Genomic DNA, 20,578 nt, shown 5'->3' on the forward strand with positions numbered 1-20,578 from the left:
CCCAGTCCCCCAACAGGTGTCCCTCCCAGTCCAGCTCTTGCCCTTTAAGAAAAAAAACCAAGAAGAAAAGCCCTGGGACTCATCGCTCCTGCAGTGGCCTTGGGGCTTTGGGGAGCTGTGCAGAGCCCCCCACATGACACGGGTCAATGGGGAGCAGTGGGGATCACCCCTTACCAGCAGGAGCGGTGAGTTTGGGGTTTTTTCAGTTTTTTTTTCTTAAAGAGCTGGAGCTGGGGTGGGCGGGGCACCTGTGGGGGGGGCTGGGGGAGCAAGGGAGGGGGCTCTGCACGAGCCCCCCATGCAGCGGGGGGCAGTGGGGGGGCAGCAGGGATTGCTTTCTGCCCGGCAGCACTCGGTGAACCAGGGCTTTTTTTATAAGACCTGCCAGGAACTGGGCCGGGCAGGGCAGCCATTGCTGGGCTGGGAGAGCAGGCAGGGGATGGGTCTGGCCTGGCTGATTCGGAGATTCAGTGGAATTGAATCAGGACAGTGATTCGAATCACCAAACTGTCCTCCGAATACGAAACGAATATTAGCCGCTTCGCACAGGCCTAGAGGAACTGTGGTCAGAGAGCAGGGGTGGCTTTGTCTGAGGGAGAAGAGAATAAGAAGTGAAAGAGGAAAGGAAAAGAGAGCAAATTCAATCCCAACTGCAAAGGCCTACAGGAGAGTGCAAGATGGAAGCCAACAACCTGAAAAGATAAATACCATCTAGGACGAGCATGTCCAGGGAGACAGGGTCCTGCCAGGGCAGGTTGGAGGCATGCAGGCAGGATAGAAGGGCAGGGTTGCCATCAAGGGATACTTTGAGGGCACGGGGGAGGGATTCCTAGGGGTTAAACCAAAAGAGCAGAGAATTAAGCACTGATACTCAGTATGGGCAGGGATATGCCAAAGGGTGACCTGGAGCCATGTCCAGACTGGATAGAAACAGACAGATCCTAAGAAACTGAGGCTTTGTGTGTGCATGCATGTGTGTGTGTAAGTATGTGTGCATGCAGGCACTATCCATCTGTCTGTCAGACAAACACACCTGCACTCACACTGGGTTCTCCAGTGAGGACTGAATGCAGGGCCAGCAGTGTTGGCTTTGAGCACTTGGGCTAAAGCAGCATTTCCAAATGCTGATGGGTTTATGCCCCACTGTAGTGAAGCCAGCCACCCTTGTGACCCCTTACGTCCACCACTGCTGATTCCCACTGCCACCAGGTGCTTTTACTTCTCCCCACTGCTGCTGCCACCACTGCTATTTCCCTTCCCCACCACTGTCCTGGCTTGGACAGTCCTGAGATTTTTTTGCGACTGCTTGGGGATGGGAGGGGTGGGGCATGCCCCACATTTTGGGAATCACTGAGCTGAAGGGTAATTGTCAGTAACCAGAAGGCATTAACCTCCCTGAGACCAGCCAGAAGAGGGAGACATAATTGCAGCACTAAGCATGCATACCAATATCATCATACTAAGACAACCCTGTGGCCCCACTGGGACCTACCTCAGACCCTTTATTCCATTTAGCTGCAAGGAAGGACATGGTGTTTATGACCTTCTGTCACCTGACCCCCCCTTTGAAAGCAAAAACTGCAACTAAACCTCCCTAACTTATGGTCTCAGGGTGTCTGCACTGGTCTATGCCTTGTTCAGGATTCCAAGGCTATCGCCACATTGCCATACAGACTAAAAACATTTTTTTTTCAATGGGGTGGTAAGAAATGAAGGAAGTTGACCTCTGTACTGGCAAAACCTGCTTGCAGCTGCCTTGGGGCTCACTGCTCCCAGTTTGAGAACCCCTGCACCATGACAGTACATTATATTAGTACATACCTCTTCCTATTCACCTGAGCTTCATTTATAGTTCATATAAGCAGCTCTACTTTTTGTAGGACAAGCTGAGAGCAGACTAACAAAACAAGCTCCATTATGGGTGGAGCTACGCTAGCAATCTGGGCAACCACATTCTACTTGTGGCAGCTTCTTACATACAAGTCATTGTAAGAAGGTGTGGCCATCGAAAGCATCTCTGAGCTTCTGAACATCTATTTTTCCCCATCCCTACTCAACTGAGCGTAGCTGAAACGTGGCAAAACTGCATGACCCTGGAGACAGCCTGTAGAGTTGTTTTATTTTCTCAGGCTAGTTGGTTCCCTTGTCACTTTTTCAAGAGGAAAACCAAAATCTTCACATCTCGCGTTCCACTAATCAGTTGTTATGTGAATTAAATATGTGTAAGAGCAGGAGGAACCGGGGCAGTCTGTAGAGCTGTGCTGACTGTTAATTTGGACTATAAATCCCAGAAACCCCCAGGGCTGGCAGAGTTGGGGCAAGGGGAAAAGGAAGAGGATGCTTGAGGCTGGAGTAAGGAATAAGGAGCAAGAGGAAGAAAGAGCAGCATGCATGTTGGACCTGGCCAGCCCTACACAGAGGAGTGCACAGTGGAGCTGGAGATCTCACTTGCTGGTTCAGCCAGGGCTGTGGACTGAAGGAGCTGGACTCAGACTTGGGGGGCAGCTGCAGGCTGCTGTTTGAGCACTCTAGGGACTAAAGGCTTGTTTGGAGACGTGTTTGGGGGAGTGGGGGGAAATTAAAGTGCTGAGTTACTGCAGTGTTGCTGTTTCTCCTTATACCTGTTCCCTCCCTTTGCCCATTGGCTTATGACCCTGCTATAAGTAGGGACAGAATGTCACCCTCAGAATACTAATAGCACTTACATACAGGACAGAGACATTAGAAACAATTTCAGGCCAGTTCTCTTTATCAACAGATTCAGCTTTATTGTTATTTTTACACGATTCTTAGTGCATCCTTTCAAATAAACTATCAAACTGTACAAAGAACCAAAGAGATCAAAAGAAGAAGAGGTAAAATTGGGTGGAGGTTTTTAAGTGGTATGAGACATTATGGAAACCCAAAAGTCTATAAACTCCCAAAAGTTGACAGAGTCCAAACAAATCTCTTTTATTTTCCTTAAAAAAAGCTGCAAAAATATAAATTGTAAATTACTGTAATTAGCAGCTACAAGATCCTTTAAAACTGGAACTTGATTACTGTGAACATGCCTAGAAATACTAAATGAAAATAAATAAATAAAGTCACATGAGACAATCATGGGCATCTGAAATGCAATGCAATCATTTCTATTATAACAGTAAATAATTGGACCACAGACAACAGAAAGAAATAGGAACACAATATTCTGTTAAAGGAGTATAGTATGCTCATAGCAAAATGGAGTAAGTACAATATCAATGGACGGAAGTTAAGATTTCCCACCCACCCCACTTACGTAGTTAAGCTTGTATCTGAAGCACTGCTCAGATAGCGCCTCTATTCAAAGCTGCAGAAGTTATGGACACAAAAGAAGCAGTGGTTTGGCTATTTAGTTTAATAAGCGTCAACAATAGAGCAATGTTTCACAGCAAAGCCATATGGGATTTCATTAGGAAAAGAAAAAAGAAACAGGTTACTACATTTTAAAAATCATTCTGCAAGATAATTAAGACCCCTGTATCCTCAAACTGTTTTCCTGGCAATGTTCCCCAGCCATCTTGCCTTTTGCAGTGTGGTACTTTTAAGAACAAGTTTTCTAAGCATTTTAAAGTTTCCCTATATATAGTTATTTATATATATTTATTTGTATAAAAAGAAAGCAATAGGGCTTATGGTGCCACTATTGCAACCCACAGATCACTTTTTGCACACACATGTTAATAACACCTTTTGCTTTTCAATAAATGTCTTGTGGAACCTGTCTTATTGCAACATGTTGAATTCTGCTTCTTGATGTTTTGTTTCTTCCTGCTGTTTCTTGCCTGTACACTGTAAATGCTGGTGGTGTTGCAGGCCTGCTGCTGATTGTTTAAAAGGTAAGGGACGGATTAGAGAACCCAAGGTTTGGTCGTGTCTCCGTGTTGTCAGAAACTGCAGGAGTGGATCGATGGAAATGCTGCATGTGAAATAAGGCGACAGAGCAGCCCAACCTTTTTACACACGACCTGTCCCTTTATTGCGTATGCAGGTCGCAGTAGTAAAGGAAATGCCAAGAGTGCTAAAGATGTGAAGAAAAAGTGGAGAGTCTATGACATTGAAATGCCGGAGCACTGGGTAAGAATTAGCAAAGTGTAAACTAAAGCTTCTTTGATTTCTTTTGTTTGAGTAGTCACCACGTCATATACTTCTACTGTTTTTGTTCATATGGTTTCCTAGGTAAAATTGTGCTCATTGATCTAAGGAGTACTAAGGATCACTGACTGTTTTCCCCCACACTAGTGTTACATGTTAAGTGTTCACCTCTATAATGTCCTTTTCTACCTTGCTATGTACACACAAGTGTCCTTGGCTCAAGGAAGGGCTTGAATGTGTCTTCCGCAAGGAGAGATCATCAACTTCCACTGTGAAAAAGTTGGCTTCAATTTTCTCCAGATCGTCTGTCCCCACTTTTATCTTCATACACAGCAGGCTTATGTATGTCTCATAGCGGCTTTTCTGTAGAGGGAAATGGAACAGAACAAGCAGTGTGGTAATAGGGAAGAGCCAGGGTGCTGGAGGCATCTAGTAATGAGTCAGCCATCACCAGCACACACTACACCAGATAAACCTTTGGCTTGTGGGCAGGGGGTTGTTATGAACCGATTTAACCTTGTGGGATATGAACACAGTAGGAATCCAAAGTAAGCAACACACATTTACACTGGTGTTTAATTGGCTTTTGCACCGCTAACGTATAATTAGCTTTTGACATAAAGCCTTGGACCAGTTTAACTTAACTGAATCCAGTGTAGAGTTAAGTTAGCTCTGGAAAAATCAGGGGTAAGTCTTTGCTGTTGTATGTTACACCGATGTAACTGCTATGTTCTTGATGCTTATCCTAGGGCAGCTGTCTGCTTAAGGAAATAGGCTATTACCTGCACCCTCCCAACACCATGTCAAAGCACTATAATAGACATTTATACAGCTACCCTGGGCACCGCGGCTTCTCTGTCCATTCTGGGGCCTGGTGTGATTAATTTTACTGTACAAAACTAAGGTAAATTACATAGGTGTAAATGTAAAGTGCTGTAAAGTGCTGTAAATGTAAAATGTAAATCCTGCTGACAGCAAGAAGCACAATGTCTGACAAATGCACAATATGTCTGAATTGATGCAGAGTTAAATACACTAATGTAAAATTATCTTGCTTTCATAACAGTACCTGTTCATCCTACTCTCCATGGCTGGTTGTACACATGATGGGAGCTTAGTTCTCCCTAAATTGAAATGGCGGGTTTTTAATTGTGTCGATTAAAAAACGACTGTTTCAATTTAGGGACTTCCGACACTGCTGCGGAAGAGTGACAGCCCCCCGGCCGTTCAGCGCCCCCCAGCTGTGGGCAGGCTCCACCGCAAAAAAAGAAATGTGGTGAGGGGCCTGAACCTTGTCCCCCCCCCGAGCCTGCTCGCTTCTCCCCTGGCTGGGGGCAGAGAGCTGCTGGCAGGCTCTGAGCTGCAGGGGACCCCGGTCCTTCCCTCCATGGCGGTAGCACCCCCGAGTGTCATCCGTCTGCTAGTACCTCACCTGGGTGCCCTGGGGGGCATTGCCACCATGAGGGAAGGATCTGCCCCCTGCAGCTCAGGAGCTGCTTGGCCTGGCAGCAGCTCACACAGGCAGGCTCTGCCAGATTAAAAAAAAAAAAGTGATGAGGGGCCTGTTCCTTCTTTTATTTTTTTTTCCCCACAGCCTGCCCATGTCTCCCATGGCCAGGGGGGCCCTGAGCTGTGGGGCACCCTGGTCCTTCCCTCCATGGCAGCAGTGCCCCACCGGGGACTCCCAGGTGCTGCCAGCGTGGAGGGAAGGACTGGGGCCCCCCCACAGCTCAGGAGACACTGGCAGCTCACCCCCTGGCCATGAGAGAGGTGGACAGGCTCCGCTGGAAAACAAAACAAAACAGGCCCCTTGCTGCTTTTTTTTCTTTTCTTGGCAGAGCCTTCCCACACAAGCTGCTGCCAGATCGCGCAGCCCCTGAGCTGCAGGGGGGCCCGGTGCTTTCCTCCATGGTGGTTGTACCCCCTGGGGCTGCCCAGGTGGGGTGCTAGCTGCATGGGTGCTTCCCCAGGTCACAGACAGCACCCAGCCTGATCCAACGGTGCACAGGGTGCTGAAGGCTCAGGAATGCTTAGGGAAGCTTGGGTTTGGTGTTCTTCTAGCACCATGTGCACCATCCCTGCTGCCTTCCCATGACCTGGGACCACCTGGGAACAGGCTGGCTTGCCCCTGGGGCAGTGTGGAAAGGCAGCAGGGTGTGCTGACAACCAGAGAAGGCAGCAGGGATGGTGCACAGGGTGTTGGAAGCCTGCTAAGCCCAAGCTTCCCTGAGCACGCCTGGGCTTCCAGTGCCCTGTGCACCATCCCCACCACCTTCTCCCAGTCTATCGCTGCAGTTTGTTATGTAGTAAACTAAAATACATTGGATGTATTTTACTTTGCTACATAACAAAGTCATTTAAATTGAAATATGCCACTGCACGTGTACAGCGTGATGAAATTGAAATGTAATACCCTGCTGCGGGTGTAAACTGTGACTCCATTAGAGCAGTGAAAAAAGGCCAATTAAACTGCTTAACAGGCCAATCTCATCACGTGTACAAGTGCCCCATGGCAGTAACTACGATCTGAGAAGAAGCATTTCTTGTTGTTTGATTTAAATGCATCTGTCCAGCATTTTGTTCATTAAATGGTTCATTATTATCATTAAATCGTGTCTTAAATTTGTATTATAGGGTACAGTATAAAAGGAGGTCCTATTAGGGCTATGCGAAATTTTGCCACCAGTTTTGTTTCCATGCTATTTCGACCTGTTTCGAGGTCAAAACAGCAAGATCAAAACGGAACAGGTATGGTTGAAACAGCCTTGAAACAAAACAAGGCAAATCGAAACATTTCGCCGTTTCGATGCTGTTTTGACGTTTTGCCCACAGGCTATAATGGGAAAGGTTAAAATAGCCTATAACTTTGTCATTTCTGGCCAGATTTGGATGACCCTTGCAGGAATGGTAGCCTCTTCTGAGGGCATGAAGCCTGCCAAGTTTCAAGGAGATAGGTGCAGGGGGTTCAGAGAAACTGCACCCCAAAGTCTTGGGAGCCAAACTTGTGTCATGTGTATGTGTTAAGCCACAGCAGCGTCAAAAACTGCAGGCATGCTAGCCCCTTCTGAGGTCACAAGCCTGCCAAGTTTCAAGGCGATAGGTGCAGGGTTTGGGGGAAATTACACCTCAAGCTGCAGACAAGCAAAACTCGTGACATGGGTGACACTGTGTGTGTTAAGGCACAGCAGGGTGAAAGCTGCAGGCCTGCTAGCCCCTGCTGAGGCCATGAAGCCTGCCAGCTGTCGAGGAGATAGGTGCAGGGGTTTCTGGGTTCTGGGGCCCTGCACCTCTGCCTTCTGACAGGCAAAACTCGTGACATGGGTGCTTGTGCAACTGCTGGCTCTCATTATGCAGCAGGACTGAAGATCCCCCATCACTTGCCACTGCAGACCTGGGGGTAATAATTGACCATAGTATGAACATGAGGCAGCAGTGCAATGCTGTAGCCAGCAGGGCCAACAATACCCTGGCATGCATCAATTGATGCATCGCCAGCAAAACCACTGAAAAGAAGTGATTCTCCTGCACTACTCGGCTCTACTCAGCACTGGTGAGACTGCAGCTGGAGTACTGCATACAGTTCTGGGCTCTGCATCTTAACAAGGATGTGGTGAAGCTTGAGAGAGTCCAGAGAAGGGCTACCCATATGATCAGAGACTTGCATGGAAAGCCATATGAGGAAAGGCTGAGGGACCTGGGACAGCTCAGCCTGAAAAAGAGAAGGCTGAGAAGGGACTTGGTAGCAGCTTACCGCCACATCAGAAGCGTACATCTAGGGCTCAGTGAACAACTGTTCACCAGGGCACCCTTGGGGAAAACTAGGAGTAATGGTCAGAGTCTGGACACCCTAGTTGTGAAGTAGTTTTTCCTAATGCTGAGCCTGAAACAAGCCTGAAATGATCTTCCAGGAGTTTGTGACTATTACTCCTAGTTTATTTCCTGCAAGTTTCATCCAAATCAGGCCAGAAATGACAAAGTTATATCCTGTTTCGACTTTCCCCATTATACCCTATGGGTGGAACGTCACAACAGGGTCGAAACGGCAAAACATTTCGACGGAACGGAGCAGCCGTTTCAACTCGAAACAAAAGTTGAAACGGGAACACTGCCATTTCGCACAGCCCTACTTTCTTTCCCTTTCATATTTACTTGAAAATTAGATTAGACCAGGTTTTACCATCCCTAAAACTAAGTGAATCCTGCCACTCCTTGAACCAACTCTGCCCTTCCCTGGACCTCAAATTGCCTTCTGAACTTCTCAGAAGGCAATCTGCCTATTCCCAAGCACAGTGCTATCCCTGAGGAGAGGGCTAGACCTCTTGTATTGGGTTAAATGGCCTTGTGCTGGCTTTTTTTTGCATGGGAGTGAATTTCATTTTAACTGAGGTGGTGATATTGCACATGTTAATGCTACCAGTGAGTGCCCCATCCTGTTTTCTAAACCACACAAGTTTTTGGCATTGTATTGATTGTGGCACATGTTTCCATTCATCAGGATTTTCCTTAGAAGGACCTAATCCCAGGTGTTTTTGCCTATAAGGTACTTCAATTTCAGGGGTAAGAACTTGAAACCATTTTTTGCCCACAAGAAAGCATGTTATGTAGCTCACTGCAACCTAGTGCAACTGAGGTCTAATATAGGGGTAGCCAGTCTGTGGCATACAAGCCAATAGTGGCATGGGCAGCTGCTGCATGTGGCCCATGATCCCTACGTGCTCAGTTCAGGGAGGCACAGAAATGGAGGCAATTGGTAGAGTGGAGTGAGAGCAGGATGCTGCTGCTGTGAGGGAGTACACAGCCAGTGTCTCTGCCAAGAGACAGTTTAACCCTTCCCTGACCCTGCAGCTGTTGCCAAATTCAGGGCTTTCAATTCTCACTGTCTATATACAACTGTAGCAGGTGTGGGGCCAGGGTTACCTTGGCTCTAGGCATTGACACTTTTTGTTGCAGCAGTGTCCTGCCCCTGCTACACACTTTGCATGGTGGTTGGAGGATGGAGCCCCACCACCTTCATTCTAGGACCCTTGGGTGCAAACTCTATCAGGTACACGGGGGGGGGGGGAAGAGAGGTAGGGGAGGAGGGCTTAATTTGGGGCACACCTGCTAAAAAGGTTGGTTACCACTGGTCTAGTGGATTGCAAACAGGGCTTAGACAAGAATCCTGTCACTAGGCCAGCCACTGATTACCCCCTTGAAATTGTGGGTCAGACACAGCAGCCTTTCCCTGTGTTAGAGAATTTGTAGGCAGTATGCCGCCACTGCAGTAGCCCGAGTGGGAGGGCTGTGGTGAACATATTCTCACTTTCAGTTATGTTAAGAAGCCTTTCAGCCTGTTATTGTAAAGCAGAAGCTTTGAGGTTAATTCAAAACAAAATACAGAAACCTGAAATTTTTGGTGAATCAAAACCTTGAAAAAAATTATTTGGAGTCAAACAAAATAGGTAATGTTGCATTTAAAGCAATATTTTTTTCAAATAAAATTAAAGAACATTTTGAAATTAGTTTTTCAATGGTCTTTGACAAGAGCACTTTGCTGAAACTGGAATGAAGTCTCCAAATTCTGCCTCATTGCCAAATTTTTATTTTGCACTAAAAAAGCTTTCTATGCTAAGCTAACCATCCCTTTTACTCTGGTCTGGCCCTGGGTGTGACTTACCCTGCCTGTAGGCCTTTACTCTTTTTGCTCCTGCAAAACAGTGGGGATTTGCAGGCTCTGGGATAGTAGGTTGGGAATTTCTCCCTGTTTTTTGTTCATTTTAGAAGCTGGCTGTAAAAATAGTTCTTCTTTTTTTTTGGTTTTTATTTCAGTGCACAAAAATGAGAATTCCCATCATTACACAGCACCCCACCCATCTTCACATGCCCGCTGCACTCACACAGACAGACGGGACCCATTCCAGCCTTATCATCTCCCATCAGACTTATCAAAGGAATTGTTTATCACCAGACAGATGAAATATCCTTTACCTCAAATATTAGGTAATGTTCTTTCAGCCTGTACTCCTCAGCCTCTTTTGACTTGAGGCTTTTCTCTACAGGATGTAATTTATGTTCTGCTAATTCGTCTTCAATCTGCCTCATTTTATTTTCATGGGACTTCAGCTGTTCCTCCTGTAGAGAAAAGCATGTCAACTGTTAAAAGGTATGAATATGTACAAACAAGGACACTGCCAGATTGTAGAGGTAGAACTCTTCTTTTCAAGGATTTGAAACACATGGCTGGAATCAATCCTGTGTTTTGTGTTGGAGCCAAATGTATGCATTTGACACTCACAAATTTACTTGATAAGTATCAGCCAAATTATGGGTATCTGAGCTCCTACAAAGCCTATCAATCATTATTGCCAAGAGTGGATTTGCATGGTGTCATAGGTATTTTTGCAATGCAACCATGAAGTACATCACTTAACACTTAGACAGAACTGGCAGTGTCTTCAGAACTGTCATGCTCCTTCAGCAGAAATGGGCACTCCTGTCTCTGATCTGTGAGACAGTTGACATCATTACATGGCATCCTTTCTGAGAAAGATATGTATCTCTCCACTTCAATCACTGCAGTAGAGAGCTGGAATATTGCCCCTCCCCCTCTTCTGCTGAGAAGTGTATGGGTTGTATTCTCTACTCATTAGAAAGGCTTACTCAATACTATAATGTGTTTGGCATTCTCAGGAGAGCTTAGCTATCTAAATGAAATCTGCTTGTCATAAAACCATGTTATAGTGTGTGGGTGCCTACCACTGCAAGGTAGCTGCACGTTACACATCAACCCTTTTATTTTTGGAGGACACTATGTCCCAGTACTTCCAGACAACTCCAACCTTAACTGGACTAGGGCTCAGTGTTCGTCCCCGTTCTCAAAGCCACAGTGAAACTTCAGCTTCTGATGAGGAAGAAATTTGGAACTATACCAGCCTCACTGTGGGTGAACGTTTGAACTGGAGAATTAGGTATGAACAGCATTAATGTGCTCGATGCCAGTACAGCACCAAGGGAGAGGGATTGCTGGTAAAGTGTCAAGTGGATACAGGATGAGCAAGTCCTATAATGCTAAGATGGGTAAAAGCTGAGTATGTGGGCAAAGAAGACAGTCTGACACACTATGGAAGAGCATCCCATGGCAATGAGGGACCTAAGAAGACAAGGTGAAAATGGACCACAGGAACCAAAATGGATCCTAGAAATACGAGATAAGGACAACCTGTTATGCTAATTACTGCTTTCACCTTTTAAATAAATCTGGCATCTAAATACTAAAGCTACAAACTAAATACTAGTTACAAATGGGCACTGTCATGCATGCTTGTAACAATATATCACATAGGTGTCTCTACAAGCTGCTGACTCAGAAAAGTAATTGGTTCTGTGCATGTCTATGCATGCGCTTTAATGCTCAGTAGCCTATTTCATTGCGCATTAAAGCATCATGTAAAAACCATAATTATTCTAATACACAGTAAAATAGGCTACTGCGCATTAAGCATTACTTAAAAACCATGCACATTCATTACTGTGCATAAAGGCAGCCTACTGTGCATTTCTTTAGGACCTCATATTGGAGGTACTAAATTTAACATGCATTAGAAAAAGCACCTTAATGCGCATATAGGAGCCCTTTGCATTTCTGATACCATTCCCATAGCATGAATAGATCACTGAGTACTTTTGCTTGGAGCATGGGAATAACAAGACTGCCAAGAAATCAGGGACAGGGATTGGAGACTTTTTGCCTGAAAAGTAACCACGTAAACACTCATCATTGCTCTTTATGAACAAATAATCCAGTAACTTGGCATTAAAATCATGAACCGACCCCATTGAAATGAAAGAGAATTTTACCATTGAGTTTAGCGGCAATAGGATCATCCCCTTGGACTTGAAAAATTATATGAAGTTGGGAAATGCACAGAGCAATGGGTGACTTAATGTACATATTAAAAACAAGAAAGGACTTGAGGGCAAGAACATATCGCCTTAAAGAATGGCAGTGTAACCCAGTGGTTGCCATAAAATAATGATAGGACAATCTGCAAACAGGACACACACATGCTGCGTAGTTTACTCTTGCTCTCGGATGGAATAGTGTGAGATGCATGATTTGTTGAACAAAAGGCTTTCCCATATTTTCATGCTTATAAGCCCATTGTAACCATGCCCTACCCTTTCAGCTTTTAAAGACAAGGTGGCACAGACTGTTCAGCATATGGAAATTGGTTTTGTATGACATATTATGCCAGTGGCCTATAGATGCTCACTTTGGGAGCCAGTTTGACACTCTGGTGTGCCATGTTCTGTGTATCTCCAGCTATGACCAACATAGCCCAGCAGATGGCGGGGGGTGGGGTGTGGTGGGGGGGGGTGACATATTTTATATGTTAATCATAAAAAGGCTGGGAATAAACCTGGGACCAGATCAGCCTAGCTAAATCCAAAAGCAGTTCCAGCAACTACTCAATTTTGGGCTTGGCACTTGGCTGCACTTGGCCCCTCCCCCTTGTACATGCATTACCTGGCAGAGTTTTGTCGTTGAAGACGGTAAGAGGGGACGGCAGAATTTCTTCATGGAACATATAGCAGCTGGGAAGGCAGGGGCAGAGAAAATGGCAGCAACCAGATTTATTCTCAGTATCCAGGACAGCATTTCCTCTTTGCTTCTGTTATGGGGAAAGAGAATTTATTTCTGTAACAGTGCCTGCAAGCAGCTGCTCAAGGTGGTACTGAAGCAGCCTGTTCTCAAGCAGGTTTTCAGGCAGCCTTGCACTGAAACCCTGTTTACCTGTGCATTTTGACTTTGTCAATGTTTGGGCATGGCAGCATCCATATTTTCTAGAGCCCATGTTAGTTTCCTGCCTCTAAATTGCCCTAGGGAATTTAATATGTGGGTGAGATTGACAGCCCTGGAGACTCACATCAGCTCTTCCTATTGTTTATCCACACAAACTGATCCACAATATTCTTTATCCAGATGCCCTATTACAGTTTCACCTCCTCACATGCTGTTCCCTCACCACTGGGCCCCATCCTCTTGTGTAGAGCCTCTCTCTCAAGCTGAGAGTAGAATTGTTTCTGTGGCCCATTCATCTCAGATAAGAAAGTCAACACAGGGATGGATTATTGCTGATTCTGGTGAGGATTTTTGTGCTGTGAAATTCTGTTCATGATCAGAGTATCTCACGCACAATCAGGCCAGTTAGTTTCAGATCTGTTGATCATTGCCAATCTGTGCTAGACCCAGAGAAATGACCCAAAGGTAAAAGGTTTCATTTTCCTATCGGCAATTGCTATAGGCTTTTTTGTCACAACTAAAAGAGGCAAAATTCTGGTGGGATCTGAGTCTCTTCATCTTGGGCAGAATCCTATTTCACTTTTCATACCCAAATGGCAGTTACCCAGCTATATAACTAACATTTTTGATGCAGTCTTGCAGAGTGGATGTGGATGTGTCCACAGGGCATATTAGCATGCACAGTTGGCTGCATTCTGGTTAGGTAGGTATGTGGCTTCATATGTGCCTGCACTGAGCAAGCATAAGTCATGAAACTATGATCACCTAAAACCATGACTAGCAGGTGTTAAGAGGAGGAAGTGCATCCTGTTATGCACATTATGAATTAGGTGTAAATGGACGTCACATTTCTCCTGGGAGAAAGCCTTTTGTTTTACAGACGTAGATGTACCGGTCCATTACCCCACTTTAAATACTCATGAAGTATGAGTGTCAAAATGTACTAACATTTTTTCTTGGGACAATGCTGTCTACGTCTGTAAGTTAATAGTGTCTCATTCAAATTAACTGCCAGTCATTCCAGAGACAAGCCCATCAGGCTGTGTGCTTTCTCTGGCCACTGAGCATCATTGCAGCTTAGAAGGACTACATGTGAAAAGCGCTGTGCCACTCCTCTTTTACTCGGATTTTGACTCAGATCCATCAGGACTATTTCAAATGAGACATCTGTTTACAATCCAAGAGTCTAGTGGTTCATACAAACTGTAGCCTGCTCCAGCCCACCAAGATGTTTTGAACCTGTCTTGCTCTATGTTCATAGTAGAGTCGAGTGCTGTAGTTGTCAGGCCATTGGATCAGTCTTACCCAGTTCTACTTCTGAAGCTAGCAGCTGAGACAAAGCGAGATGTTGGGTAAACAAGCTAACTTGGACCATTGATCCCAATGGGGCAGAAACCTGTCACTGCTCTGCTCTCCATCCAATTTATCCAGTAAGCATTAAATGCAAGCTGCAATGGCTCATATTCAAGAAGCAGGCTAGAGATGGCACTGGATGACAGCTGACCCTGTAGGTTGGTGGTTAGAGCACCAGGTAAAGCAGGAGCCTGCTCTTTGTTTTGTTGGTTGGAAGACTGAGCCCACAAAGCACAAGGAACAGGCACCAGTGTTAGTGCATTCAGATATTAATGGGCCAAATTAGGAGGTCCTTAATCATAACTCTCTGTCCTTTGTTTAGGCACAGTTCCCATTTGAGTTCAATGGAGAACTTTGCTTCCTGGACTTGGATGTCAAGATACAGCCTAATATTTAATACTGTAACATGAACCCCATATTTTGCCCTACCATGTCATGTTTTTTGGATTCTGGGCAAGAGGATGGAAAATGCAATCAAGCAGAATCACAGATGTCACTCCTTAGTGTTGTGGCCTTTCCTTCAGAGAATGACACAAGGGCAAGCCTGAACTGGAGTGCTTCTTTGCCACACTTGAGGCAGAGTAAAAGACAAAGGTACAGATCCAGCTACTTAGCTAAAGATTCATTTGTAGTTTCTCTGCCTCTTGCTCTGACTGACAGAGATGAAACAAGCAGACAGATAGCTTTATGACAAAAATACTTTCAAATTTGGGGGACCAAAGTATTATATTTAATGGGAACATAGGTTGGAGTTTGCGTGTCTGTTCATGACTGTTATTTTAGAACAAACTATTGATGTGGTGCAATTAGGGACTGCAAGCTGCACTGATGCACTGCCTTTGAACATGTTTATTCCACAGGGATCCACCATGAAAGGGAATCCTGGGTAAGAGGTCCAACCCAACCTTAGGGCAATGTAAGGGGGTGAAACACTTCAAACATTTTTTTAATTTGTTCAATTTAGTGCAAAATTTCTTCATCAAGTTAGTCCTTTGCTAGGTTCCTGGTACCATCTATCTGCACCTTTTGGACTGTGGGGCTCCACAGACCTTTCAGAAGTCACAGTTCATTCTCCAAACCTGGATATTTTTTCTGTTCCCACTGATTTCAATAGGAGAAGGATCAGATTCTCAATTACTTTAGGTTCATTTAGCCTGCAGACACTGCAGGGTTGGGTACACTAGCCAACCCAGATTTACACTAGTTAGTTCAGATAGCAATAGTAATCTAGCAGGAGCACATAGCTCAATGAAGAATCATCTACCCTGCTTTCTGGGAAGTTTTTGCAGTCTGCACTGAGCTTCATGATGCAACGACTTGACTGTTACTGGTATCTTAACTAGTCAATTTAAAGCTGGCTCAGGCATGTCCATGCTTCACAGCATCCATTCCCATGACTGTAGTGTAAACATACACCCGGGTTTGTTATATGTAATAGACTTAAAAAGCAGTAGATATCGCTAAGTTTATAGGACTGAGCATTCCTATTTAAATTGCTGCTTTCTGGTCAAATAGAGGGGTATCAAGTCAATAAATTAACCAGGCAAATATTCCAGTTTTATTTAGATTTTGAATGGATGTTACCTGTACAGGAAAATTATTAGCTTTACATGATGCCGTACAGATACACAATAATTTACAGAACACAGGGATAGTCTGTTACTTGTTGGAGTTAAAAAAAAAAAAAAAAAAAAAAAGGCAGACCCATATTCAGTAGACCTGTGCGAAGCAGCTAGTATTCACTTCAGATTCAGATTTGGCCGATTCAGGGGACAGTAATTCTATTCGGTGATTCGAATGACTGTCCTGAATCGATTTGGATGAAACTGATTTGGAGACTGGACTGCTGCTCAATCAGCCAAATCTGCAAATCGCACAGGTCCCATCCCCCGCCTGCTCTCAATGCCCTGCCTGGCCCAGCTCCTGGTTCTTTGAAAAAAAAAAGCCTACACTCACTGGCTCCTGCCCAGGGGGGTGGGGTGGGGCGATCCCTACTGCCCCATGCCACATGGAGGGGCTCTACCATGAGCCCCCCGACCCTTGCCCACTCTCCCAGGTCTCCCCCCTTGGCTTTCCCGCCCCAGCTCCCAGCCCTTTAAAAAAACAAACAAAAAAGCCGGGGCTCACCAGCCAGGTGGGGGGGTGATCCCTGCTGCCCCTCCACTGCCCCGTGCTGTGTATGGGGCTCTTCCATGAGCCCCCAGAAACCCTGAGGCTGCTGGCTGGGAGCTGAGGTGGGTGGGGCAGCCATGGTGAGGGGGCTGGGAGAGTGAGAGGGGGTTGGGAGGCTCATGACAGAGCCCCCCCCCACCACAAAAGGGGACAGTCATGTGGGGGCTGGGACAGTGTGTGGGGGTTGTGGGGGGCTGGGGAAACAGGCAGGGGATGGGGCCTGGCAGGGGTCTCCCTATAGTCCCTTTCCCCCATCCTCCAGTCCCCCCCTTCCCCACCCACTACTTACCAGCATGGTCCAGCTCCCTGTGGCAGCCAGAGGGGACTGCCCAAATCGCCAAAGCTCTCCGAATCTTTTCCAAATTGATTCAGAGAGCTTTGAATCGATTTGAACCTTTTAACTGGTCCCCGGACTCAATTCGGATTCAGAGATTTGGCCACTGAATCGGGCCGAATCTCCTTTGAATCGAATCAGCACCTGAAGCTTTGCACAGCCCTAATATTCAGCTCTGCATGCAGTAGAAAAGATTAAACTGAATTTTGTCAAATGGCACTTAAGATCTTACACTACACAATGAAATGTTTCATCTTTTCTACTGCATGTAGGGCTGAATATGACTCTGCCTTTTTAAAAAATTAAAACTCCAACATGTAAATATTTGAAAGCAAATAAGCAAAGAAGAAAATGCATATGAACATTTGACTAGTTCACTGATTGACTTGCCTAGTCAAATCTCAACAGGCTCTGGTTCACCTAATCTAACCCAATTGCTTGGGGATGGTCCAGTCCCATAAGAAATATAATCGACTTCCATGCAAGTGAGGGCATGGAAGCAAAACACGTTTGTGAGTGAATCGGACCTTAAACAAGGAATGTCCTGCTAAGTTATCAAAAAGTTATCAGACCCTGCCCTGCCTCCTGCTGGATGGGCATGCATCTTGGGTACAAAATGCAAAATGGGGCAAAGTGAAAGAATGGTGGACCAGCAACCCACATCTTAGCTTTCTATGAGGCTTTGTCAAAAGTCTGCAACTCCCCAAGGCCTTGCTCTGATCCCACTTACATCATTTCTTTGGTGCTATAGATGCAATATGAGTTGTTCTGTACTTGCACCACTGCTGCAGGGATCAGAATATCACTCCTGAGGCCCTGAAACTGGGCTGGTACCTTTGGTTTCTGCTCTACTTGGAAATACAGTGAACTAGCCTGTTCTAGGGTCTCTATGCAGTAAATTAAGTGTAACACCGTTGAAGTAAATGGAGTTATATCCTGAGGTATGACTCAGTGAGGTCAGAACCCAGCCGACAAAACTTTGCTTCTTCTGCTTTTGGGACTCAGTGGAATTAGGACAAACAGAGACTTGAGAAAACTGATCTGCTGCACACTGTGAACAACAGCATAACAGCTAACTAACAAGGGTCTGGGATCTGAGGCCTGGTTGATAATTGCCTGTGCATGTGGGCTCAGCCTGGGTCTCACAACATATTGGCCTTGACATACCCAAGGTCTGGCGTAGGGGTTCAATTCCTACAACTGAAGGGCAGTTCTAGAGGTTTGTCCTGAGCTTCTACTCAGCCCTCTAGCAGGTAGAAACCAGTGAACTGTTGAGTAAAGGTTGTGTATATATATAATGCCTGAGTAAAGACCTCAGGATTTAGCCGTAAGACATTAAGACCCCAAGCCTCCTTTACCTAGTATCATCCTTAAATCTCATGCAAGGTGGGACATGACCATTTGGTTTAATCCATAATTATGCCCCCATTTCACAGATGTAAATATCAACTCACAGCATAGAAAACAATCAGGCCTCATGATATCTTGTCTTTTATCTGTGAATCCTTCTTTTCCTATTTCTCATTTTTTTGGTTAATATAGGAAAAAATCTGATAATGACCAGAAACTGAACTCTGCTTTGTTATTAGCTACATGAGGAGTAAAACTATTCAGATAAGAGTAACGTGTGATGTACTAGAGTACTTACGGTGCTTGAAAGAGGAAAACTCTCCAATCTGCTGTCTTCAATTTGAGTACGTTTGACTTTTTGCTGTAGTCAGAGGCTTTTGCGGCTAAGGCGTGGTGAACTCGGATGGCATTTTTGAGATCCACTTCAGAGAGATCTTTGTCAGGTTTATACTCATCCTATTAAGAAGGAGTGTTAATAGAATAATGACAGTGCTGTTATCCATAGGCTTCTTTAACAAAACTGCCCTTTTCTCTCTGCCATAATCACAGAATGCTGAGAAGGGGAAGAGTGCCTTAGTACAGTAAGTTCTAGGAAGCAATAATGATAATAATTAACATCTATCTGGCACCTTCCTCCATCATTACATTCACTAGGATGATGTGAAAAAGTACATGAAAGTTTTAAAAATAATTATCAATATTTATTTCCAACATGTCACACACACTCCGTGGACTGCCAAGGAAGAACCATTCCTGGGCTCCTGAAAATCTTCACCCACATAGGAATCTCATGTGTGCAGCCCCTTTAAAATGAAGGGGTGTGATCTTTAGGTGGCATAAATGGGCACCACCACATCAGCTACTGAGGCTGCACTGCTGTACACAGCAGAGGACTTGCTCCAATGGCTTATACCTTAACTGGCAACATGGATAGGGGGAAGAATAGTGCTTAATGGTCAGATCTAAAGTTATCTACTTTCTGCATTTGTATCTCTGGACTGAAAGACTTTGCACTATACAGGATTCAAACACATCCCAAGAAAGCTAACTGGAAGTTAGGCTCAAACTTCTTACCCTGTTCTCCATTTCTTACATCTCTCTATCATTGTGGAACTGTTCATTCCATTTAAGTTCATGTGACGTAACTCAGTATGTGAACCTTTAGAGTCTGCAAAAATGTCATTGGGCTTATGCCTGCCAGTTGGTTTACTGAATCTGTCCAGTGTCAGGGGCTTTCAAAAGTAAAGGAAATGTAATAATAATAACAAATTAGAAAGTGGTCAAGGATCTTGGCTTTACGACTCACTCCAAAAATGACACCTTCAACAGTCATCTAATGCCATGTTGGGACATCGGATGAGACACAGCTGTATCAGTCAGGAAGTCAGCAGAATCTACACTGTGGTCTGTTCCTGACAGGACTCCCACTAAATACAAAATCCCAAGAATATTGTGAGATTTGGAGTCCTGTAACCAGGAATCTAGACATAGGCAGGCTAATGCACAAGAATTCTGGCAGGGCTTCGCAGGCAAAGGGGAACAGCCATAGTCTAAATTTCTGGGGAAGGCTACAAACAAAGAGCTCAGGGAGAAGGCTGGACTGGTGTTATGAGTACTGGCTCTGATGGAAAAGCCTGATAATATGCATAAGAAAAGAGCATGCTAGATTAGATGGGCCTTTTATCAAGGTACGCTTAGATTCTGTCTCCTCTTCCCTTCAGACTCCTTTTCTGATAAATTTCCAGAAGTTGGATGCCAGTCCATATTCCACATATTAAGGACCTAAATAGACTTAGGCACCTAAGTGTAACCCTATTCCACCCTGCTTGTGACCCTGAGACACCATTAACACATTTACTTTTGCAACACATTAGCATCTTAGTCAGAGGACTAAGTTACAAAAGAGCAGTGAGAAGAGGGAAGACACCTATCTTATGCATTAACAGCTCCGGCAGCGTGGAATAGAACTGCACTTAGGCACCTAATTCCACTTACATGCCTAATCAGTGGAATAAGATCTGGTCCCTGATGCTTTGTTGGTCATTTACTTGCTGTAAATGTACGTTGCTAAAGTAAAGGCATTATTCAAACCACAGCTTTTAGTTATCTTGAAAACACTTTATGTGCATGCTTGAATTAGTCATCGGGACTTCAAGCAGATTACTCACGTGCTTAGAGTCAGACCCATACATGTTCATGTGGGTGTGTCTACGTGGATTCTTACCTGGGGCTCGACTCTTACCCGCCTCCCGTCTACACAGTAAAACCTCTCATCTGGGTTTGAAGGAGCTATACACCCAGACTAGCTTCTCCCATGCTTGGTTAGAAACTGGACTTCTCTCCAGTTTGGAGTGGAACCTGACCACTCAACAGGAAGGATGCAGGCTATGTCAGTCAAGTGCTGACAGTCCTCCAATGCCCTTCCTACAATTTCCCCCAATGACAGACAAGTTTTCCTGTGAGTGACAGGG

General features: G+C 45.1%; 1 protein-coding gene across 1 annotated transcript in view; it reads right to left on the reverse strand.

Annotated features, from left to right (window-relative positions):
- Nucleotides 1-2,806: 2,806 nt before the first annotated feature.
- PSD2 (pleckstrin and Sec7 domain containing 2) overlaps nt 2,807-20,578 on the reverse strand; it is a 148,942-nt gene continuing 131,170 nt past the window's right edge. Inside the window, exons 11-14 of the mRNA XM_014520806.2 lie at nt 18,406-18,563; nt 12,623-12,767; nt 10,084-10,227; nt 2,807-4,479 (exon numbers count right to left, since the gene is read on the reverse strand). Of these exons, the coding sequence (XP_014376292.2) occupies nt 4,273-4,479; nt 10,084-10,227; nt 12,623-12,767; nt 18,406-18,563 (654 nt within the window). The 3' untranslated portion in view covers nt 2,807-4,272. The remainder of the gene's footprint in view (nt 4,480-10,083; nt 10,228-12,622; nt 12,768-18,405; nt 18,564-20,578) is intronic.

The sequence above is a fragment of the Alligator sinensis genome, unplaced genomic scaffold, assembly GCF_000455745.1.
Source record: "Alligator sinensis unplaced genomic scaffold, ASM45574v1 scaffold156_1, whole genome shotgun sequence".
NCBI classification, from domain to species: domain Eukaryota; kingdom Metazoa; phylum Chordata; order Crocodylia; family Alligatoridae; genus Alligator; species Alligator sinensis.